General features: G+C 43.4%; 1 protein-coding gene across 1 annotated transcript; it reads left to right on the top strand.

Annotated features, from left to right (window-relative positions):
• Positions 1–565: 565 nt before the first annotated feature.
• On the top strand, positions 566–19,302 carry LRRC40 (leucine rich repeat containing 40). The gene is made up of 15 exons (XM_072868946.1): positions 566–758; positions 1,477–1,658; positions 2,162–2,235; positions 3,177–3,306; positions 3,717–3,840; positions 4,684–4,826; positions 5,937–6,109; positions 6,407–6,497; positions 9,576–9,621; positions 12,068–12,176; positions 13,100–13,207; positions 14,841–14,951; positions 16,680–16,757; positions 17,513–17,698; positions 18,711–19,302. The coding sequence occupies exons 1-15, from the start codon at positions 608–610 to the stop codon at positions 18,814–18,816; spliced, it is 1,812 nt and encodes a 603-aa protein (XP_072725047.1). The 5' UTR covers positions 566–607; the 3' UTR covers positions 18,817–19,302.
• The last annotated feature ends 316 nt before the right edge of the window (positions 19,303–19,618 follow it).

The following is a 19,618-nucleotide window of genomic DNA, read 5'->3' on the forward strand; positions in this document are numbered from 1 at the left end:
ACCGTTTCTGGTCTTGCTTCGTTCACAGGCCATGTGGATTTGTACCAAATGCTCAGGCTGCCCTTCGGGGCAGCGCTGCTGTTGAGGGGACAGGACCTCTCCTTTGTCCTCCCATTCGTTGGAGGGAGTTATGGCCAAAACCGCATCTGGATGATGAAAACCACACGTGGTCCAGCTGTGAGCCGAGACCAGCACGGAAAGGGCCGTCTTCATCTCCCACAAAGGTGGCAGTCTGGCTCTTAAGTTTTGCAGGAGCCGGAGCCGGCTTCTACACCGACAAAACCCCTCGGGGAGATGCAAACGGCCCCTGTGGGCCTGCAGCCCCAGGCACTGCGGTGAACCCTTTGCGGGCCGGCCCCGCTCCCATGCCGGGGCACCATTTCGGCGTCCTGGCTTCCACGCTGTACCGCGGGGCGGGAAATGGCCGGGGTCGGGGCCGAGCCGGGGGAGGCAGCGGCCCGCTGAGCGCTCCGCGGGGCACCTGCCCAGGCGGCACCCCGCCGGCGGGACCTCGCCTGAGGGACCCCCCCCTCCCGCCTGAGGGGCCCCGCCAGGCCCCGCCCGCTTGGCGGGCGGCGGGGCGGCGCCGGCCCGGCTGTGGCGAGGGATGGCGGCGGCGCGGCGAGCGCTGGCGGGGGACCCTCGCGCTGGCTTCAGGCGGCCGGCGGCGGAGCCGGGCCCCGCCGTGCCGCAGGGGCTGATCCGGGCGGCTCGGAAGAGCGGGCAGTTAAACCTGTCGGGACGGAGCCTCAGTGAGGGTGAGCGCGGGGAGCCGGCGCCGGCCCCGGCCCCGCGGGGCGGCGGGGGAGACCCCGCCGCGGCTCCTGCCGCCCCGGGGCGGAGTGGGTGAGCTCGGTGCCGGCGGGGACGCGCTGCTCCTTGCCCTCCCTATAGCTGGCGGTTACACCCGCGCTTCCCCGCGCCTCGGCCGCGCCAAGCCGGGTTTGCGGCGGTGCTGCCGTGGAGGGCCGGGGCGGGCAGGGCGGCCCGGGGCGGGCAAGGCGGCCCGGGGCGGGCAGGGCGGCCCGGGGCCTGCCGGCCGCGCCTTCCCGCGGCGGGGTGGGAGCCCCGGGAAAGCGGCTGCGCTTGTGCCGAGCCCTCGGCTCTCCTGAGAGCACACGGCTCTGCAGTGGGGGAGCAGGCGCCGGGCTGGCCGGGGGTCGCTGGCCGGTTGCGCGGGCTTGGCGTGCCTGCTGTGCTCGGGTTTACGCCTGGCAACGCCGTCCGGGCGGGGCGGGAAAAATACGGGGGGAGCGACAGCAATGAACGTTCGCTGCCGTGTGTTTGCAGCTCAGCTCTCTCTTGGCTGTTGCTGGCAGGTTTCCATCAGCTTGTTATTGTCAGCTCTAGAAAAATGTCTCTAGAAAAACGGTCGACTATGTGTGTGTACGTATATATGAAAAGCCCTGTGACAGTGGAACTATGAGAGTAAATATCAGAAGAATTTAGTTGACGCATGTATGCTTGTGTATGTAGTGCCTCAACATGTGTGGCGGATAAATCTGGATACTCCAGAGGAAGCTCATCAAAATCTCTCTTTTGGCGCTGCCGATCGCTGGTGGGAGCAAACAGATCTGACCAAGCTGATACTCGCCTCAAACAAACTGCAGTGTCTCTCAGAGGATGTCAAACTTCTGCCTGCGCTCACTGTTCTGGATGTGAGTACAATGATCTGTTATGGTAGGACTGTACTCTCTCTGTAGGAGGTGGGAAAACATGGTCTTAGGTCTTTGTTTTCCGTTTCCCTGCAGTGGTGGATGTGTAGAAGGGGCATTGGTGCATTCTCAGGAGAAAGGAAAGATTGTTACAGATCACTGATAGTATACCCATTTATACGCTGGTACTGGGTACTGTTCTGTAGGAAGATCTAGGAAGTTTTATTATGGACACTGAAGGAAGAGCTATTACTGGATGCAACCACCTTTCCTGCACACACCCCCTGCTTCATATATAATTTCTTAGCATTTACTATCAATTCAGTAGAATTTTCACAGATTGGCAGTTGCAATGCTGCTATTCGTAATTGCATTGAGGCATGTACGTAGCTATTTTATACAAAATTATTCTGTGTATTAGGTTAGCTTGATTTGTTTCCGGGGTAGGGAAAGAAAACCTACAAGGTACAAATTAGTAACTGTATTCTAAAAACTTTATTTTCCAGGTGCATGATAATCAACTGACATCACTTCCTTCTGCTTTAGGACAATTAGAAAATCTTCAGAAACTTGATGTCAGGTAAGTACATGATACAGAACGAACATGAGAAATATTGCAGTGACTTTCACAGCGTGAATAAGAGATTGCAGTATATTAAATTTTCTTTCAGAAAATTAATTTCAGATTTTTAACTAGAGAATATTAGTATGTTGAGAATCGTAAGTTTTGGATCAAACCTGATGGTCCTAGGTTTGTTAAAATCAATTTCACTGATACTCAGAGTCACAGTCTCACTTGGAAGGTGAAAACAGTGAATAATCACGCAAAAGCAATATCTACATTCATGTGCCTCAGTCTGGCAATTTTGTTTTAAAGGAACAAAAATACTTTTTGTCATGAATAATATACATTGGAAATAATTGTATAGATCTTGTTCATGCTGGAAAGTTTGTATTCTTCTGTTTACTGGAGTAATTTTGTAAATTTGTGCACAAGGAGGAAGAGGGTATGCTGCCACTGTGTGTGTGAACAACATAAAGCAAAAGAATGTAAGATCCAGCTGGAATATGTAAATTCAGATGAGGATTAAAAGTATTCTTGAACAAATAAACATAATGCATTTCTCCTAGGAAACTAATCCATTGTAGAGAGCTGTAATGGTTGTAGGAGACAGATTTTTATTAAAGGTGACGGTATCCTGAACAGCAGGCATATGTGCACGCTGCAGTGTGAGAATATTTTGCCGAAGCCTGTCTCACTGCAGATGTAATTAACAGTTAGTCTGTGCCAGCACGGAATATCCCGTGTATCTGATGCTGGATGTGCTTCGTACTTGCTCTAGAGTCTGAAGAGTTTGTGTTTCAACACGCCACGGGTGGCTAAGATCGGCTGGCTGATACAAGTGTTGTAACTCTAGTTTGGATAGCATCATATGTAAAAAAAGTGTTCTTTATACAGTTATGTTCTTAAAACTACTTAGTAATTGGTTTTTGCCTTTGTGTTCCATGTTTCAATACTAGCCACAACAAACTGAAAAGTATCCCAGAAGAGTTGATGCAGTTGTCACATCTGAAGAGCCTTCTTCTTCATCACAATGAGCTGAGTCACTTGCCGGATGGATTTGGACAGCTTGTCAATTTAGAAGAATTAGTAAATTACAACTTTTTGAAAAATATTTATTTGTGCAGAAAGGCCAATTTATCCATGTTTTGCTACCGCTAATTGAAAAACCCCATAGCTTAGCAGAACTTTGTGAATATTCTAATGACTTATGTAGGTTGTCAGTTATTACATAGCGGGGGGGTGGGGGGTGTTGTGTGTGTTTGAAACCAAGTTTTACCAAATATTTTAACAAAAATCCCTTGTGATCTGTCAGTCACGGGAGACTTGTTTCTTCCATTCACATTTCTACCAGGGAGATCCTGAAGATGTCAGCCATCTAATTTTAATGTTCTGCCAGTAATTAACTTTGCAGTAGCAGTACTCGTGGGATATTTTAAACATCTCTATTTCTAACCTCTCTCTCTCTCTTCTTCTCTCTTTCTTTTTTTAATCTTCAGGATCTGTCCAACAACCATCTCACAGACATCCCAACAAGTTTTGCTTTGCTCATTAACTTAGTGCGACTCAATCTGGCTTGTAATCAACTCAAGAACCTGCCTGCAGATATCAGTGCAATGAAAAGTAAATTAGTTTCCTCAGATTATGAAATACCGTACAGCCAGTTCTGTAGTTATGTTCAGAAATGTAGTGCATATTATTCAAGATTTAAAAGATGTATTCTTAAAGAGTTACTGTATTCTCAAGAATATTAGTTCAGAATTATTTAAAAAAATCAGCTACAGCTACTGTATATCAAACTTGAGTCCTCTTATGGTTCATATTTCTTGATAAACGGGACATGGAATGATCAGAAAAGTGTAAGGATGAATATTGTTCTGCTTAGAAGTTGTTAGCCTTAAGTGCAATAAGCAATTTGACAAATTTTTTCTTTAGTGCATCTTTTGAGTGGCAAATAAAGCGTAAATGAGAGAGAGTTGAAATTACTGGAGAGGAAGAAACCATAAATTAGAGAGTGATGAAATTGAATTCTGATATTTGAATGTTAAACATCAAGCTGACTAGTGGTTGATGTGAAACGCGTATTTTAATAGCTGTGGCAGATTTACAGGGACAGGAGGTGGTCTGCCAGCTTTTATTAACGCTATAGAAATTCCCTGCAGATCTTTCTGAGATGGTCTACAATATTGGACCCTTTCTTGTTCCCTCCAGTCCTGTACTCTAAACAAGAGCTAGTACCTGGCAGTGTCACTGAAAGCGTTCCAGAATGTCCTGTGAAGAACAAGTGAAAAGCAGATGCCTTGGTTTCAGAAATGTTGATGCTAACTGATTTGATTTCTTCCAAAATTCTCATTGCCAAAATGTTGTTATATTTATTTTAAAACCCAGGATATTTATGCTTCTGTAGAAAATGACTTTTATTTTCTCTTTCTTTTCTGTTTGTCACTTGCACACTTACTTCTGTAGGCTTAAGACAACTGGATTGTACTAAAAACTACCTGGAAACTGTACCTTCTAAATTAGCAACTATGGCATCTTTGGAACAACTTTATCTGAGAAAAAATAAATTACGTTCCTTACCAGAATTTCCTTCATGCAAATTATTGAAGGTAAGGTTTGAAATGGTTGGTTTACCGCAAATACATTTACAGTAAACTTTTAAAATAATAGCTGTTACTTTAAACACAATTCTTTGTGAATTGCTGTGATCAAAAGTTTATAATTCTGTGTGTAGAACTCTATTCAATACATCCCCATTTGCAATTACTCTTACTGTCCACATTGGTCAATCTTAAGGTCATTTGGAAGACAAATTTGCAACAGTACTCTTCAGATTGGGAAAATAAAAGGAATATTTAGAAGAGGAATGACTGAAAAACTAGATCTAATATTGCCTGCAACAGTTATTTTTTATCTCCAGGAGCATTTTCTGGATAAATTTACTTTGTTCACTATCATTTTTTTCTTTGTAACTGCAGAGAAAGTATACTTTTTTTTTTCCTTTTAGCATAGTCAGATCTTCCAGGTATTTTGTAGCCTTAATTCCCAGTATGTTTAAAATTGAAAATTGCCTGCCTCAGAACATCAGAAATTTGTTACTCAACTAATAGAAGAATGATTGGGACAATTGAACGCCTGTATCACTGTGTTGTTTCCAATGACCAAATCCATCAAAGAATGCAGATACCTTCTTAGTTCTGCATAACTCTGAACTCAGCAGTTAAAATCCCAAGCTATTTCAGCATTTTCTAACAAAATTCATGTTGATATGTGAAGTTCAGTGTCTTAGTGTGTGCAGCAGCATGTGTACGCTCTTTTTGGTCTAAAGAACCTTTCAGTTTTTCTGTTATAAGTGAAACATTTCCAATAGGGCCATGGAGAGCTGCCCTCTCAACTTCCTGTAACTTGGAATTCAAGAAAATTTTGGAGCAAAGGAGTTATTGAGAAGTTCTTGACAAATGCAGAGCAAATTTATTCCTAGCTTGGAAATGGAACTCAAAACTGAGGGTTCTGTGATAGTTTCAGAAGAGCTAAGTTCAGACTTGTGTCCCTGGATCTTTGGAGGCTTTGGTATTTCCTGTGCAGAGGAAAGGGAATCAAGATCTGTGTTTTCTCCACATCGCCATTTGTTTTTGCCAATGCCATGATTTAGGAGATTAGTAAGTTATAAAGCAATTTTACTACAGTAACATAATTGTAGGTGATCTTTGTTTCCGTAGGAATTACATGCTGGTGAAAATCAGATTGAAATATTAAATGCAGAGAATCTGAAGCATCTGAATTCCCTCTCTGTATTGGAACTTAGAGACAACAAGATAAAATCAGTTCCTGATGAAATTACTCTGCTTCAGAAGCTGGAGCGACTTGACCTCGCCAACAATGATATCAGTAGGTAATATTAAAAAGTGCATTATGTCTGTGCTGAGGCATAGCTAATGACATCTAATTCTATAGGTGATATATTTCACTTTGTAAAATGTAATTAAAAAAAGACTCAATCATAAAATGAAGGAACCTTTTCTGTATCGTGTAAATGCTATGATTAAACTGTGCCTTTCTTAAATGTAATATATTCCGTATCTTTTTATTTGAACCTGAGCTTCGGAGTACCAGGCCATCTGACAAACCATTGCAAATTCCTTAGAATTTGTTTTGAATCTGCTTTGAAATGAGTTGCTTCCATTTGCAGATTGCCTTATACGTTGGGGAACCTTCCTCAGTTGAAATTCCTGGCATTAGAGGGAAATCCTTTGAGAACCATTCGAAGAGACCTTCTGCAAGTAAGCACTATAGACAATATATAAAGTTTGTTTATGTCGCATAGGTACGTTATCCAAATTGTGTAGACAAAACACTTAAAAAAATTAGAAAACTTCCAGATTTCAAGTCACCTGTGCAACTTTAACCCATCTCTTTTGTTTGTGTGTGTTGTGGTTCGGGTGCTCTTTCCACTGGAGTCTGATGCAGTGCGTAAGGTCATGAGGACTGTGGAATAAAGGAGGTTGTTGCTTTATAGGACCTGTTTCTGATTTGCTACAGAAACTAAAATTTGTATTGCAAATGAAGCAATGGGAGAAAAAGGATAAGGCAGCTGTCTGCTGCCTAATCCTGTTGCAGTCACAGTTCATTGCAGTGCTAGGCGAGTGCTTTACATCAGGCTTTTCCTAGATGAGCATGGATTTCTGTTTTGCATTTCCTACTTGCCTTAATTGAGGATCTAGGATCCAATTTCCAAAGCGTATTTGATGGCAGATGCATTTTGAGCAATGACAATCTGATGCGCTATGTTTTCTCACGGATAACCTACACCTCGGGTCTGCGTTCTCTCTGTAGGTAACCAGGAAAGTGAAGGTGTGAACTGTGCATGAGAAAACAAGTACATAGGGCAGCAGGGAGGCTGGAGCGTGGGCACTACTGCTGCTATAGAATTCCCTTTTATTTTTTCCCCAGCAGGCCTCTCTTCTTGTTGGTGGTATACATTACTTCTTTCTGTGCTTTTGTCAGTGTTATAAAATAAATGTTTACAAAGCACTGGGGTTCTCTAAAAATAAACAAAGCTGAAGACTCTCTGTTGAAATTAAATTTTGTAATATCTGCCAGAAGAGGGAAAACATCGTGTATCTGCTAAGTGAGCATTGTATGCACTAAATTAATGAGCAGGGGTTCCGTGGATGGAAGTCATACATGATTTCAGAGCTCAAAGTTGCCTTAAAATGTACATGCAAAGGAGTCTGAGTTAGGGTTGCCTGGCTGCTTTAGTTCTGGTATTCCCTAGCTTCTGAGGATTTGCTGTCTTTGAAATGTAAGAGCATAGATGTGTGTAATTTCTTGTGTATAAGTCAAATTTGTAGCAAACGACAGGTACAAGGATTCCATTATGTCATTTTATACTTATACTGTCTTGATCCATTACCAACACTGTAAATTCATGTAACTGGAATTTTATATGCCTATCTAGATTTTTTTACACTTGATTTAGGGGAGTAATTGATAAAGCTTGTAGGGTTCCCCAGGCACTTCTTAGCAGCAGGTGAATACTGAGATGAAGGACTGGCAAGGACGAGGGGGTAAGTATAGTCTAGCAGGCACAGATTCTTCTCTTGTCCATCCCTGCTCCGTCTGATCTTTTCCTTTTCCTCAGATCTCTCATTCAAGTCCCAAACCCATTCTTGTTTCTTGATAAATTTCTAGTTGTCTTCTGTTAAATGCTAGTCTCTCCTTTTTGCGTAACATACCATCACCTGGCTGTTGAGCTTTGTCTTATTGTCTGCTGTCGTGGTTTAACCCCAGCCGGCAGCTCAGCGCCCCCCCCAGCCGCTCGCTTGCTCCCTCCCGGTGGGAGCAGGGAGAGAATCAGAAGGGTAAAAGTGAGAAAACTCGTGGGTTGAGATAAGGACAGTTTAATAGGGAAAGCAAAAGCCGCGCACACAAGCAAGGCAAAACAAGGGATTCATTCACCACTTCCCATGGGCAGGCAGGGGTTCAGCCATCTCCAGGACAGCAGGACTCCATCACACGTATCGGTGACTTGGGAAGACAAACGCCATCACCCCGAATGTCCCCCCCTTCCTTCTTCTTCCCCCAGTCTCTATACTGAGCATGACGCCGTATGGTCTGGAATAGCCCTTTGGGCAGCGGGGGTCAGCTGGCCCGGCTGTGCCCCCTCCCAGCTCCTTGCGTGCCCGGCAGAGCACGGGGAGCTGAAAAGCCCTTGCCCAGTGTAAACATCGCTTAGCAACAACTAAACCGTCAGTGTGCTATCAACACTGTTTTCAGCACAAATCCAAAACACAGCCCCGTACCAGGTACTGTGGAGAAAATTAACTCTGTCCCAGCCACAACCAGCACATCTGCTTTCCTCTCCACGCAAGGCACGTGACTGTTACTCAGCTTTCTGTTTGACCTTCACCTTTTCCTTAAAAGCTTCCAGGTTCTTCCATACTGGCTTCTCTTGTCTTGCTCAGCTTGGCACATGCCATGCCTAGCCGTGCCTGCAGGCAGCCCCAGTCTCCTACGGCCTCTCTTTCTCAGTCTTTTGTCTTCTGTTTCTGTTGTCTCACCAGATTCCTTGTGAGAGTTCCTTCCTTTCCCACGTCCACATTTCCTTTATCCCCCCTGCATTCAGATCAGTCAGTCTCTTCTTGTGTGTAATACAGTCGTCAGCTAGAATGAGAAATGTTAATTCATATTCAGTGCTTCAGGTCAGTCCCTGTTTTAAAGCGTCAAGGAGGAGCATGTAAAATTGTAAGGAAAACATAGCTTTATCCTAAAACAAACGGGCGGGATGAGATTATGCTTAATTACTCATAGATTATGCAGATAGTAACTGTGACCAGTAGAAGTTGCTACGAGAGGATTGAAAGTCAAATCATTGGAGAATCCAGCTGTTAAAAATCCATGCAAATTATGTAAACTGCTGTGTTTTTCCCAGAGTTTATAATTCTGGACACAGAAAGTTACCGGAACACTGAACAGTCAGCTTCCTTGACAAATTTTAAATTTCTTCTCCAAAGCATAATTGTTTTAGATATTTTTAAAGAGAAGATTAAGTTTATTTGAGCATTTTTTCCTTGCGCTTGGAACTGGCTAACTACTTTAGATAAAAAGCTAAAATGCGGAGCCTGAGGTAGTGACGTGGGATTGGAAATTTTCAACTGGAATAAATAAACAAAATTGTAAATAAGCAAGTTCATAAGCTGCTGCAAAGAGGGTTTTTCTACAGGAAGCATTAGGTGGCTTTTCTAGTCAGCAGTGCCATGGGCTCCTCCCGTGTGACTGGAACCGTCATTCTCTGTGTCAAACAGGTACGTAAATACTGGCTGGCAAATGCTCACTGACTTTTTCTTTTTTTTTTAAAGAAAGGCACCCAGGAACTTCTGAAATATCTAAGAAGCAAAATACAAGGTATGTTGCTCTATTGCATAGCATTTTAAAGAGAATCTTTCTAAGCAGTTAAAATAAAGTAGAACCTATGGAGGGTAGCTGTTTCAGTCTGGTTTCCTTCAGTTATCCTGCAATAATAGAGTTTTCTTTACTCAACAGCTTGCTCTTATATTTCAGTGCCATTTCTTTTTCTTACTCTGTTAGATAATACTGAATAACAAATGTTACTGAGGATTTATAATTTGGAAAAACAATTTTAAGTATTTTTCCCCTGGTCCCTTTATGCGTTTTGCATGAGGAATTCAAGTAGCTTTTTTGTTTTTCCCCTGAACATCATGGGAAGTTTACATAAGGGATTCTTCTTTTTAAGCTTGCCATCTGTCTGCTGGCTTGGTCACAGTATAGAAGAGCAGGTGGGATTTTGCAAAGGTATTATGTATTTTTCATTCATGTAATAACATGGGCAGTACAGTGCTGTGATTCCCAGAAAGTACGTGCATAAAAAAGTCTGCCTTAAAGTCTTGGTGATGCCATGAACTCTACCATGTAGCTGACTAAGAATATAAAAAGCTTTGGGGGAGAAAGTAACTGATTATTTTAAACATCATTCTAATCCTGGCTTGTTAAACTTCATCTTTCTACTATCTAATAGTCTTGATCCCTACATTCCCTATAGAAATAGTTAAAAAGTCATAAAGCAGAAAATCAGATGAAATATTTCAAGGGGACTATTCTCTGCGCAAATGCTCTATCTTTTTTTGCAGAATCTTCTCTTGGATTCACAGCTCTGCCTCTGTGGATTAAAAAGCACCTAGATGATTCTGTATCACACTTCTCTAACAGATGCAGTACTTTCTAAAAAGGAAGTGATAGTATTAAAAAAGCGGACAAAAGGTTGCTAGTTGCTTCTGCGCACTCAAGTCACTTTCCAGATTGATACCTGGGCTTCTAATTCCCTGAGATATTTTTGGCTTTTTAAAAAAATTTTTGTTCTGTGTTTTCTAAACAAAATAGTGGAGATGACAGTTTATTTTTTATTGTATAGGAAACAGGCTGTCAGAGTCTTAAAGTAACTTGCATGCTGAGAAGATGAAGTGCTTTCAAAACAGAACTTCAGTTTACCATCTTTAGAAGTCTTCATCTTTCTTAAGTTTTAAAACATAAAGTAGGCAAAATGACTGAGTTCACTGGTCATGTTAAATACAATATGGAAGTGATTATGGTGCACTTAAATGGCAAAAAATGCTTAACCTCTTAATTTAGAAGGGTAATACATGCAAGCAACTTTTATTGAAAATGGTGTGTGTGGATTTTCCTTTTTGTTCAGTGGGTTTTCCCGCCGCCCGCCAGAGGATGGCAGTATTAATGAGGTTACTGCAGCACATAAAACTGCTTCAAAATGTCAGGTTCCGTGCAAATCTGACATATTATTAACTTGACAAAAGTTGATAGGATGCTAGAGTACGTACTCAGAAGCTTATCTGGTGAACTATAATAGATAATATAATTGCGGATAATAAAATCAGCTAATGTCTTGCATGTACAGCAATGCTGCTGATTTTACTCTACCTGTTATGGCATCTAAGCTGGAGCTAAACCAGTAGCAGTCCTATTTCTGTAGAGGTTTAAACGGGAAAAAGTCCTCTTTTTTTTTTTTGTAGCTTTTTTTTGACCCTTTTGACCTTTCTTAATGAAAGGACAACTAGTTGCAGTTAGGCGGAATTGTTAGTAGACTTTTATTCTTGAATGCTGCTGAATTTCCATAGAGTTTTGTTCAATTTCTTTCAGTGGAAGTTGGATTTATCATATGTTTGGACTTCTAGCTAAGCTTCACCCTGCTTACGTGTATGTGAATCCCCTGGGTGTGGTGCCACGCCTCAGGTGTGCAGAGCAATGCTTTTAATCTGCATTTCTTAAACATTCAAAGTAGCCTTGCAAAGCCAATAGCTTTTTTGTGGGGGTTGTAGATAGTAATCAGAAGGAACTCTACAGAGGAGGGTGTGATGAAGGTGTATAAATATTAATGTTTTAACTAAAATTGTGGTCAGATTTGCTGTTCTGGATATAGGTGATCCAGATCATCCCTCCTAGCCCCAATTCCCTGTTTATTGTTGTTTCTAGCTCCCCACTCCTTGGAGGCTTCTGCCTGACATAACAGACAGCTACCGCTAGCGTAACATCTCTATTGCTTCCTGACCTATTTTTTCAAAATCCAAGTCAAATCCTCTCCCCTCTGCCCAGCCTAAAAAAAACCAACCCAGAAACCCAGGATTACAAAAAACCCTTACTAGAAAATTCTTGAAACAATCTGAATCAGATTGTATTGAGTTGAGCCAGAATGCAGGAAGAATTAAAAAGGGTGATGGCTGGTGCCTAGGGACACTAAACCGCTCCATCTGGGTTGTTCAGAACACCACATCTGGCTGCGGCTGTAGTTTGTGTGACACTATACGTTTGTTGCCTGTAGATGATGTAACTAGCCCAAATGAAGAGCCTCCCGTGACAGCCATGACTCTTCCAAGTGAGTCAAGGATTAACATGCACGCCATAACTTCACTAAAATTATTGGAATATAGGTATGTGTTTTGAAATATTACCTATTCCTAAAGTTGTAAGAACACTTTCCTATTTTTTGCTTTTTGTTTTGTTTTGTTTTCCCTTCGTGATACATACCAAACTGTCTGCAAATCCTGCTGCATTTGTGCATTTTTCACTTTAATTTGTGTGCTCAGGAATAGGCAGATTTGAATTGCAGGTTTTTTTAAGTTATTTCTTTGTATTATCAAATATTCCACAGTAGCATTCCTTTTAACTCACTGAGATGCTTAATACCTGCAGGTGCTTTTAGTGCCTTGTAAACTTCTTGAGCAATTTGCATTAAGTCTCAGAACACCTTGTAGGAGGTATCTCTTCAGTTATGTCTGAAATGTAACCAACAAGGTAACTTGTTAGGCTGGGAAAGGGGGAGGAAGCCCTGTTTGCTGAGAACGGCCGGGTGAAACGCATAGTCCTGCTGGGAGCTGGAGCGTGGCCAGGACCTCGCTGCGGTGAAAGGGCCGGGGTGGCTTTGGTCACTGCGTGTTCAGGAGCTGCAGACGGAGCAGTTACCCGAGTTACACAGCACTGTGCTGGGGATGTTTTCTGAGCTGAGTGGGGGAAATCGGGGTAATGCCCATCTTGCTACGCTTCCTGGCCCAGTATGAGGCATTCAGATGTTTGCTGAGGGAGTGACGTAACTCAGCTCTTAGCGATTTCTCTTAAGCAGGGTAACAGAGCAGGGTGCCAGTGTGCAAGGATATTATCGCCCAGATGCCGTGTAGCATGGCGCAGTGATTGGTAGCTTTCTGATTAACAGTCCTTCAAGGACTTCAAATTGTGGATATTTATATATCTATTCTACGACTCATCTTTTTCTAAAAGAAGATGAAAATGTCTTGTTAATAAATAGGAAATGATGAACTTGTTCGTGTTACTCAGCTAAATGCTTTTCATTTCTTAGTGAGAAACAGGCAGCTGTGATTCCCGATGAAATGTTCAATGCAGTCAGAAGCAATCCTGTCGCCACTGTCAACTTCAGCAAAAACCAGCTGAATGAAGTTCCTCCAAGGTACTTTTGTAAAGGTCATTCTCTATTTGTTACTTTCTTTTCTACTTTTGTTCCTCAGCATCCTGTGTTTTTCCTAATCAAGTATATTTACACTTTCTGCTGTGTATTTGTGTGTACACACTCACACACACAAGTGAAAGTATATTCGAGATGCTGAATAATAGCACTGTTAGTACCAGTAGCATGCAGGTGGGTTCATTGATTAGCATGAAGATTGCAGTGAAAAGAAGCTTGGCTCTACTCTGTGGTGCTTCGTTACATGTTGGTTTTCATCTTGCTTTGCTAAGCGTTGTGGAATTGAAGGGGGGGGAGACTGCTGTGGCTTCTCATAATAATGAAGTGCTGTACTTAACTGCAGTGTAGTATTGCTTTCTCTACAAAGTGGTCTTTTTCCCATATGAAGATAATCTGTGTGGATTCACCACTTTATTGGGCGATACCTTTAGTATGATAGCTGAGGTTCTATTTACATTCAGTTTCTTCAGATAGCATAATTGTTGGGTTTTTTAAGGAAGCCTGAGCAATTTCCATGCCTCTCTTCTTGGTAGGTTTCGTGTCCCGTCACATAGCGTTTGATATTATTGCACTTGTTACTTCATCCACAGTCAAAGAAAGGCTTTCTGTTGACACTAATGGGAATAAGTAGTCTTTTTGTGTAAGGAGGAAGGTTACCGCATCTCTGATAGCCCAAGAAAAGCCTGAAAGCTGATTTTTAAGGATACCACCACATTTGTGGGGGTAACTTACCTCCATTCTTGGACCTGAGTGTGCTGAACATTTAACCTCTAGCACACAGAACTTGAAGAGGTGTGATCTCTTTGTCATGGAAAAAAAATCTCTCTTCAGTACAGTTTGTAGAAAATCAATTTAGTGAGATCATGCTTGTGCCTCCCGTGCTTTTTCACTGCGTGAGAAGCTGTGGCATTCACAGAGGAGTAATGTGTGCCGCTGCTAGGTGCCAGAGGATTCAGTGGCAGTTCAGATAGGAGAGATGAGTATTTAGCTCATTTAATTACCTTTTGTTTTTAGGGCTAAAACAGAGATTCTGCTACAAGGATTGAACAGCTAACTTCTTGAGTTGTTAAATATTTTACACCAAAACGTCTTAATATAATACCCTTTTACAAGAAGCAGCAAATGCTGCGCTTCCTGGAATTTGTAATAGCAGAACAGTGGAAGAGAAATGAAAGATGGCAATAAAATAACAGTCTCTTTCTGTTTGTTCGACTGCTAAAGAAGATGGATAGTCTTTTTGTGAAAACATCTACAGGGCAGGAGATGGCAGTGATGGTCATCTGTGCCATAGTTTCTGAAATACCTCTTAACTGCATTTAAGTGAGCAGGCTTTTGTAGTACAATTCACTCTCCTCATCAGTGAGAGAAAATTTGCTCTCCTAATCACTTTAGGAAAGTGATTCTGAGCTTTGTCTTTACATCAAGTGTAAGGCTCCAGGACAGGCAGCTTTCACAGGTGAAGTTTCCATTGTCGTCACTCCACAAAATTGCTTCTGAAATGTCAAGAAACATAGAGTGTCCTTGATTTGTAGAATAAAGCAGGTTTTTTTCAATAACTTAGAAAATAGAATGCAAACATGAGCTTACATAATAAAAGTATATTCATATTGGGTTTCAGGATTGTGGAGCTGAAAGACTCGGTTTGTGATGTCAACCTTGGCTTCAATAAAATCTCATCCATTTCCTTGGAGCTTTGCATGCTCCATAAATTGACACATTTGGATATCAGGTTTGTGACGTGTGTTGGACTTCCTTTCTCAGTAACTTATTTTCATGCCTCTTTAAACCAGCCATCTGTTACAGTGGAATAGCAGTACTGAAATAATTTTTCATTTCCCAAAATGCCTCCGTGACAGTTGAATGACCGGCAGATCTGAAATAGCAAGTGGCCTAGATTTAGGCATTGGTTAAAGAAAACCACAAAAACCAAGTGGACAAGCTCTGAGACTTGCTGTGATGAAAGGTCTTGTCTCGGCCGTAAAAGGGTCTCAGAGGTGTTAAGTTGCTGTCTAAAAGCAGCCTCTCCTCCTCCTCCCCCAAAAAACCCCAACCCCCCCACCCAAAAATCCTGGAGGGTAGCTAGGAGGTAGCGCAGTGAAGGTACCAACCCTGCTGTGCTGCCTGAAACTGAAGCTGTCTGTAGGTATTTTGTTTGCAACAGATAGTTACTTACTGCCATTTTACCTTCTCTGCTTCTGAACAATGCTCATTGCATTTGTTTAGACATCAGGGTCAGCTCGCTGGCATTTACTGTCTTTGGCGTTTCACAAAATGAAACGTAGCAAAGCACAGTTGCAGAGACAGGTTTTTACTTTGGTTTGGTTTAAAGTCATCTGCCTGTGCCTGGAGAGAGCCCAGCGAGGGGCCACCAAGGTGCTGAAGGGACTGGAGCATCTCTGCTGTGAGGAGAGGCTGGGAGAGCTGGGACGGCTCAGCCTGGAGCAGAGCAGGCTCAGGGATCTCGCCCCTGTGCACAAACACCTGCAGGGAGGGTGCAGAGAGGACGGAGCCAGGCTCTTCCCAGCGGTGCCCAGGGACAGGAGCAGAGGCCCTGGGCACACACTGACCCGCAGGAGGGTCCCTCTGGACATCAGGAAACGCTTTGTCACTGTGAGGGTGAACACCAGCGCTGGCACGGGTTGCCCGGGGAGGTGGTGGAGTCTCCATCCACGGAGATACCCAGAACCCAACCGGACGTGGTCCTGGGCCGCCTGCTCTAGGGGCTCGGACCAGCCGAGCTCCAGAGGTCCCTCAGCCAGCCTGCGATGCAGCGACGTACGTGCTGCTGATGGAGGAGTTAGGCAGAAGATTGCAGAAATGGGTGATAATACGAGATTGATGAGGGAACAAGGCTGAATATCTCAGTGATTAAGAATTTCAGTCTAAGTCTGGGCATCTTTTAGCGAGTGGTCTTTATTTTCCTGTCATGGCTTTTTGTATCACACTCGGGACGTACCTTGTTTGTCCTTACAAACCCGTCTTCCTTGTAGCTTTAAGAAGCTTCTGAATGGCTTCCCGTTGTGGGAAACACTAGGGTAACAGTAGCCATAAGCGAGCTTGTAACAGCAATTGGATACCAGGCTACATGAATTTTGAAGAGCTTTAGAGTTACCCTGCTGATTCACTTTGGCACCAAGATCTGGGCAGTTTCACAAGCTTTCCTCTGAAACCCGAGGAGCTGAATTGCCCAGCGGGTTTGTGGAGTTGTTAGATGCTTCGAAACACGTGGGAATCTTTAGAGGACAGACTTTAAATCTCCTCCTGGCAGAAATGAGAATGCAAACCTGGCTTGCATTAGCAAGTGTCTGTACTTGAGCATGGTCTTGACCCATTTACGAAGCAATTAATTGGTTTAAGACTGCATGTTAGCACCGACAGATATGCATATTCTGTCTCTGTGGATTCTTAACTAAAACTTCATAGAAGTGATTATTGTTTGTCTTCATTTGATACACAGAAATAATTTTTTGACATCTTTACCGGAGGAAATGGAGGCACTGACAAGACTGCAAATAATAAATCTTTCTTTTAATAGGTGAGCAACTATTTAGATTTTTTTTTTAATATACAATAATAAAAAGAACTGGGCTGAATTCGGTATGATCTTCCTGTGATGTAAGAATGAGGAGGCACTTAACAACTAGCTGTGAGCTTAAAAGAGATGAAGTGCACGTACTTCCTTACACAATGGGTAGTGTATTTTTGGAAGTGTCTGCCACAAAAGTTTTCGAGAGAGGCGGTAGCAACCGGTTACAGAAGGGATTAAACAATCTTGTGAACAATATGTCAAAAAATGGCTACCAACGGGACTGCCCGCTGGCATCCACAATACAGCAGTTCCGAATGATGGAAAAACATGAGGCAGTGGTCGGCGGGAAGCAGCCGAGTGCTGTCCCTGAAGAGCATCCGCCGCTGCTGCTGTTGCTCGGGGCAGGGACACCGTTCCTCTGCCTCGGCGGGGCACTTCGTAACTACAGGGAGAACAATCGGCCGCTGTTCTCCTTCTTTACACTGGTGAGTCCCATTCCGTGCGACACGCCAGCCTTGTCACACGAGCGCAGTTGGCCTGCAGCTCTGTTAGAGGTGCTGAGCTGTCGCCGAGCACGCTTTGTTCAGCTTGCCCACTGCGTGCATGGTAGAAGAAGGGATGCGTTCTCCTTTCGGAGCGGCGTGTTTAAAAGTGTGCCTTAAATAAACAAAGCTAAAATGCTGTCTGATGTTAAAGGCTGCTAATTTTTTGAATGCCCTATTTCTGACTTTCATTGGTTTGCCTCCTTTTTCTTCCTGAAGATTTAAAGAGTTTCCCAGCGTCCTGTATCGCATCGTAGCCCTGGAGACTATCCTGCTCAGTAACAATCAGGTTGGGTCCATCGACCCCCTGCAGCTGAAGATGATGGACAAGCTTGGAACACTGGACCTTCAGAACAACGACCTCCTCCAGGTGCCACCAGAACTTGGAAACTGTGAAACTCTCAGGTGCGTGTTTTAAGTGATGACCTGTTCGATAAAAATATATCCTGACTGATTTCTTCATGGCATGTTTTGTCAGAGGAGAAAGTACTAATGGGCAGTGTGTGTGTTTGTAGGTCTCAATGCACAAAAAGGGTCTCTCACCATTTGTAAAACAGTGCAATTTCTTCCATATTTCCTCAGTATTGTAGAGAACTGGGGGAGCAGTTTCATGATTTAAAAAAAAAATGGAAAGGGTGTGTTGGTTTGGGTCAATCTAGGGCTAGGGCTGAAGTGAGTACCTTGTCCGTACATACGTTCACGCTGCTGGTGCACCTACGGACAAGGCAGGCGGGCGAGCCGCAGCACTACCTGTGAGTTAATCCATTTAGCTCCCTACCTGTGTGCTAACTCGCGTTGCTGCCAGAGAGACAGGATAACATCCTCTACGTGAGGTCTAAAGGGACGTGGCTGCGACTATCCTCACGTGATACACCCCAGAGGCGACAGTTGTGCCTAAGTAGTCTGCCGTGTCAAAGACGACAAATTGCTGGTCCCTGTGGTTTTCCCCGTTAAGGACACTTTCTGGAGGGACCTCAAAAATACAAAATAAAACACCACCCTCGCCCCCCGAGTGGAAACCGCCACAGAGATTTCTGTGTACCAAAGAAGAGTGGGCCAGCAGCTGAGCTAGAAGCTGGAGGGTTACGATTCAGCGCAGGTTTCCCCTTTTATTGTGCCATTTCTGTATTTCAGAAGTTCTTTTTCTTCTGGCAGAGGCTTGCTGAAGGAGTAGGGGGTGTGTGTATTGTGTGTCTACAATAACATACCACCACTGATGTATTAGCAGAAATTAGAATTCAGATGTCTCTAAGTTAGTGTGAACTGGGGAAGCAGAAATTAAAATTCTCTTAGTAGAGCAGAAGAGGAATTGCTTAAGAATTTCAAAAGGTTCAGAAAATCTATATGGAGCGTATGAATGTGCTGGTGCAAGGAAAAGCCTTTATGCAAGAAACTCAAAGCCTCTCTGTTTCCCTAGGACACTTCTGTTAGAAGGAAATCCATTCCGCACTCCCCGAGCAGCCATCTTGGCGAAAGGAACAGCTGCGGTGCTGGAGTACCTGAGGAGCCGAATTCCTGCTTGATGCAGGAGCCTGTGTGCTCGGCCGGCTCGGGAATCAAAGTACAAGCAGAGTGTGACCCTACCCGACCCAACACTGTATGCTTTTACTGCCTTCCTCCTCCTTCGTCAACTGTTCGTTAACCTGGCCTGTGCCGCAAAGCATTTACAATCCTGTCTGTAGTTGGCATGTTAAGAAAGAACTCACCTAGGAAATACTTTCCCCTCGAGGTTGCATGTTTCAAGAGTGTGTTCTAAAATACCACAAGGTGTGCCTATGCTTTTTGTAATAAAGAATGCCAATGAAAGCTGCCTTCAGTAACGGTGAGAACACCTTTTCTACAGCCAAGCTAGTTTTTAAAAAAACTGTCACCATCAGCGTATTTGAGCAAAAGACAGGAGACACTGTGATTTTTGTACGCCTGTTGTATAATCTCCCGTGAGGTATTCAGTCTCTCTGCACGGCTGCCTGAAAGACGTGGTTACTGGTCTGTATGCGATCAAATGCTTGAACCCTTAAACTGTGTGGTGACGGTAAGGAGATGGTACGAGATGTACTGCGGGCTGCGCGCACCCCGCGTAAAAGTTGGCAAAACGTGGTTGGTGTTGGTAGCTGCACTGAAACAATAAATGTTTCCTGTTGCATGTACGTTTTGAGTTCTTTAAGACTACTCTATCATTAAGTTTTCTAGCCAGTAACGTTGAGATGCTTTTCATTTTTTTTATTTAAACACACTTCCACGTCCTGAAAGTGATACCTTTGTTAACAACAGTAACGCATCAGGGATGTTAACGATAGAAAAGGAGGGGCTGCCTGATGCTGCTTG

Source organism: Ciconia boyciana, chromosome 7 (assembly GCF_034638445.1).
Source record: "Ciconia boyciana chromosome 7, ASM3463844v1, whole genome shotgun sequence".
Taxonomy (NCBI): Eukaryota; Metazoa; Chordata; class Aves; order Ciconiiformes; family Ciconiidae; genus Ciconia; species Ciconia boyciana.

Coding starts and splice junctions, on each gene's coding strand:
- LRRC40 (XM_072868946.1), top strand. CDS start 608: ATGGCGGCGGCGCGGCGAGCGCTGGCGGGGGACCCTCGCGCTGGCTTC. Junction 2,236..3,176: donor CTTCAGAAACTTGATGTCAG/GTAAGTACATGA, acceptor TTTCAATACTAG/CCACAACAAACTGAAAAGTA. Junction 13,208..14,840: donor CTGAATGAAGTTCCTCCAAG/GTACTTTTGTAA, acceptor ATTGGGTTTCAG/GATTGTGGAGCTGAAAGACT.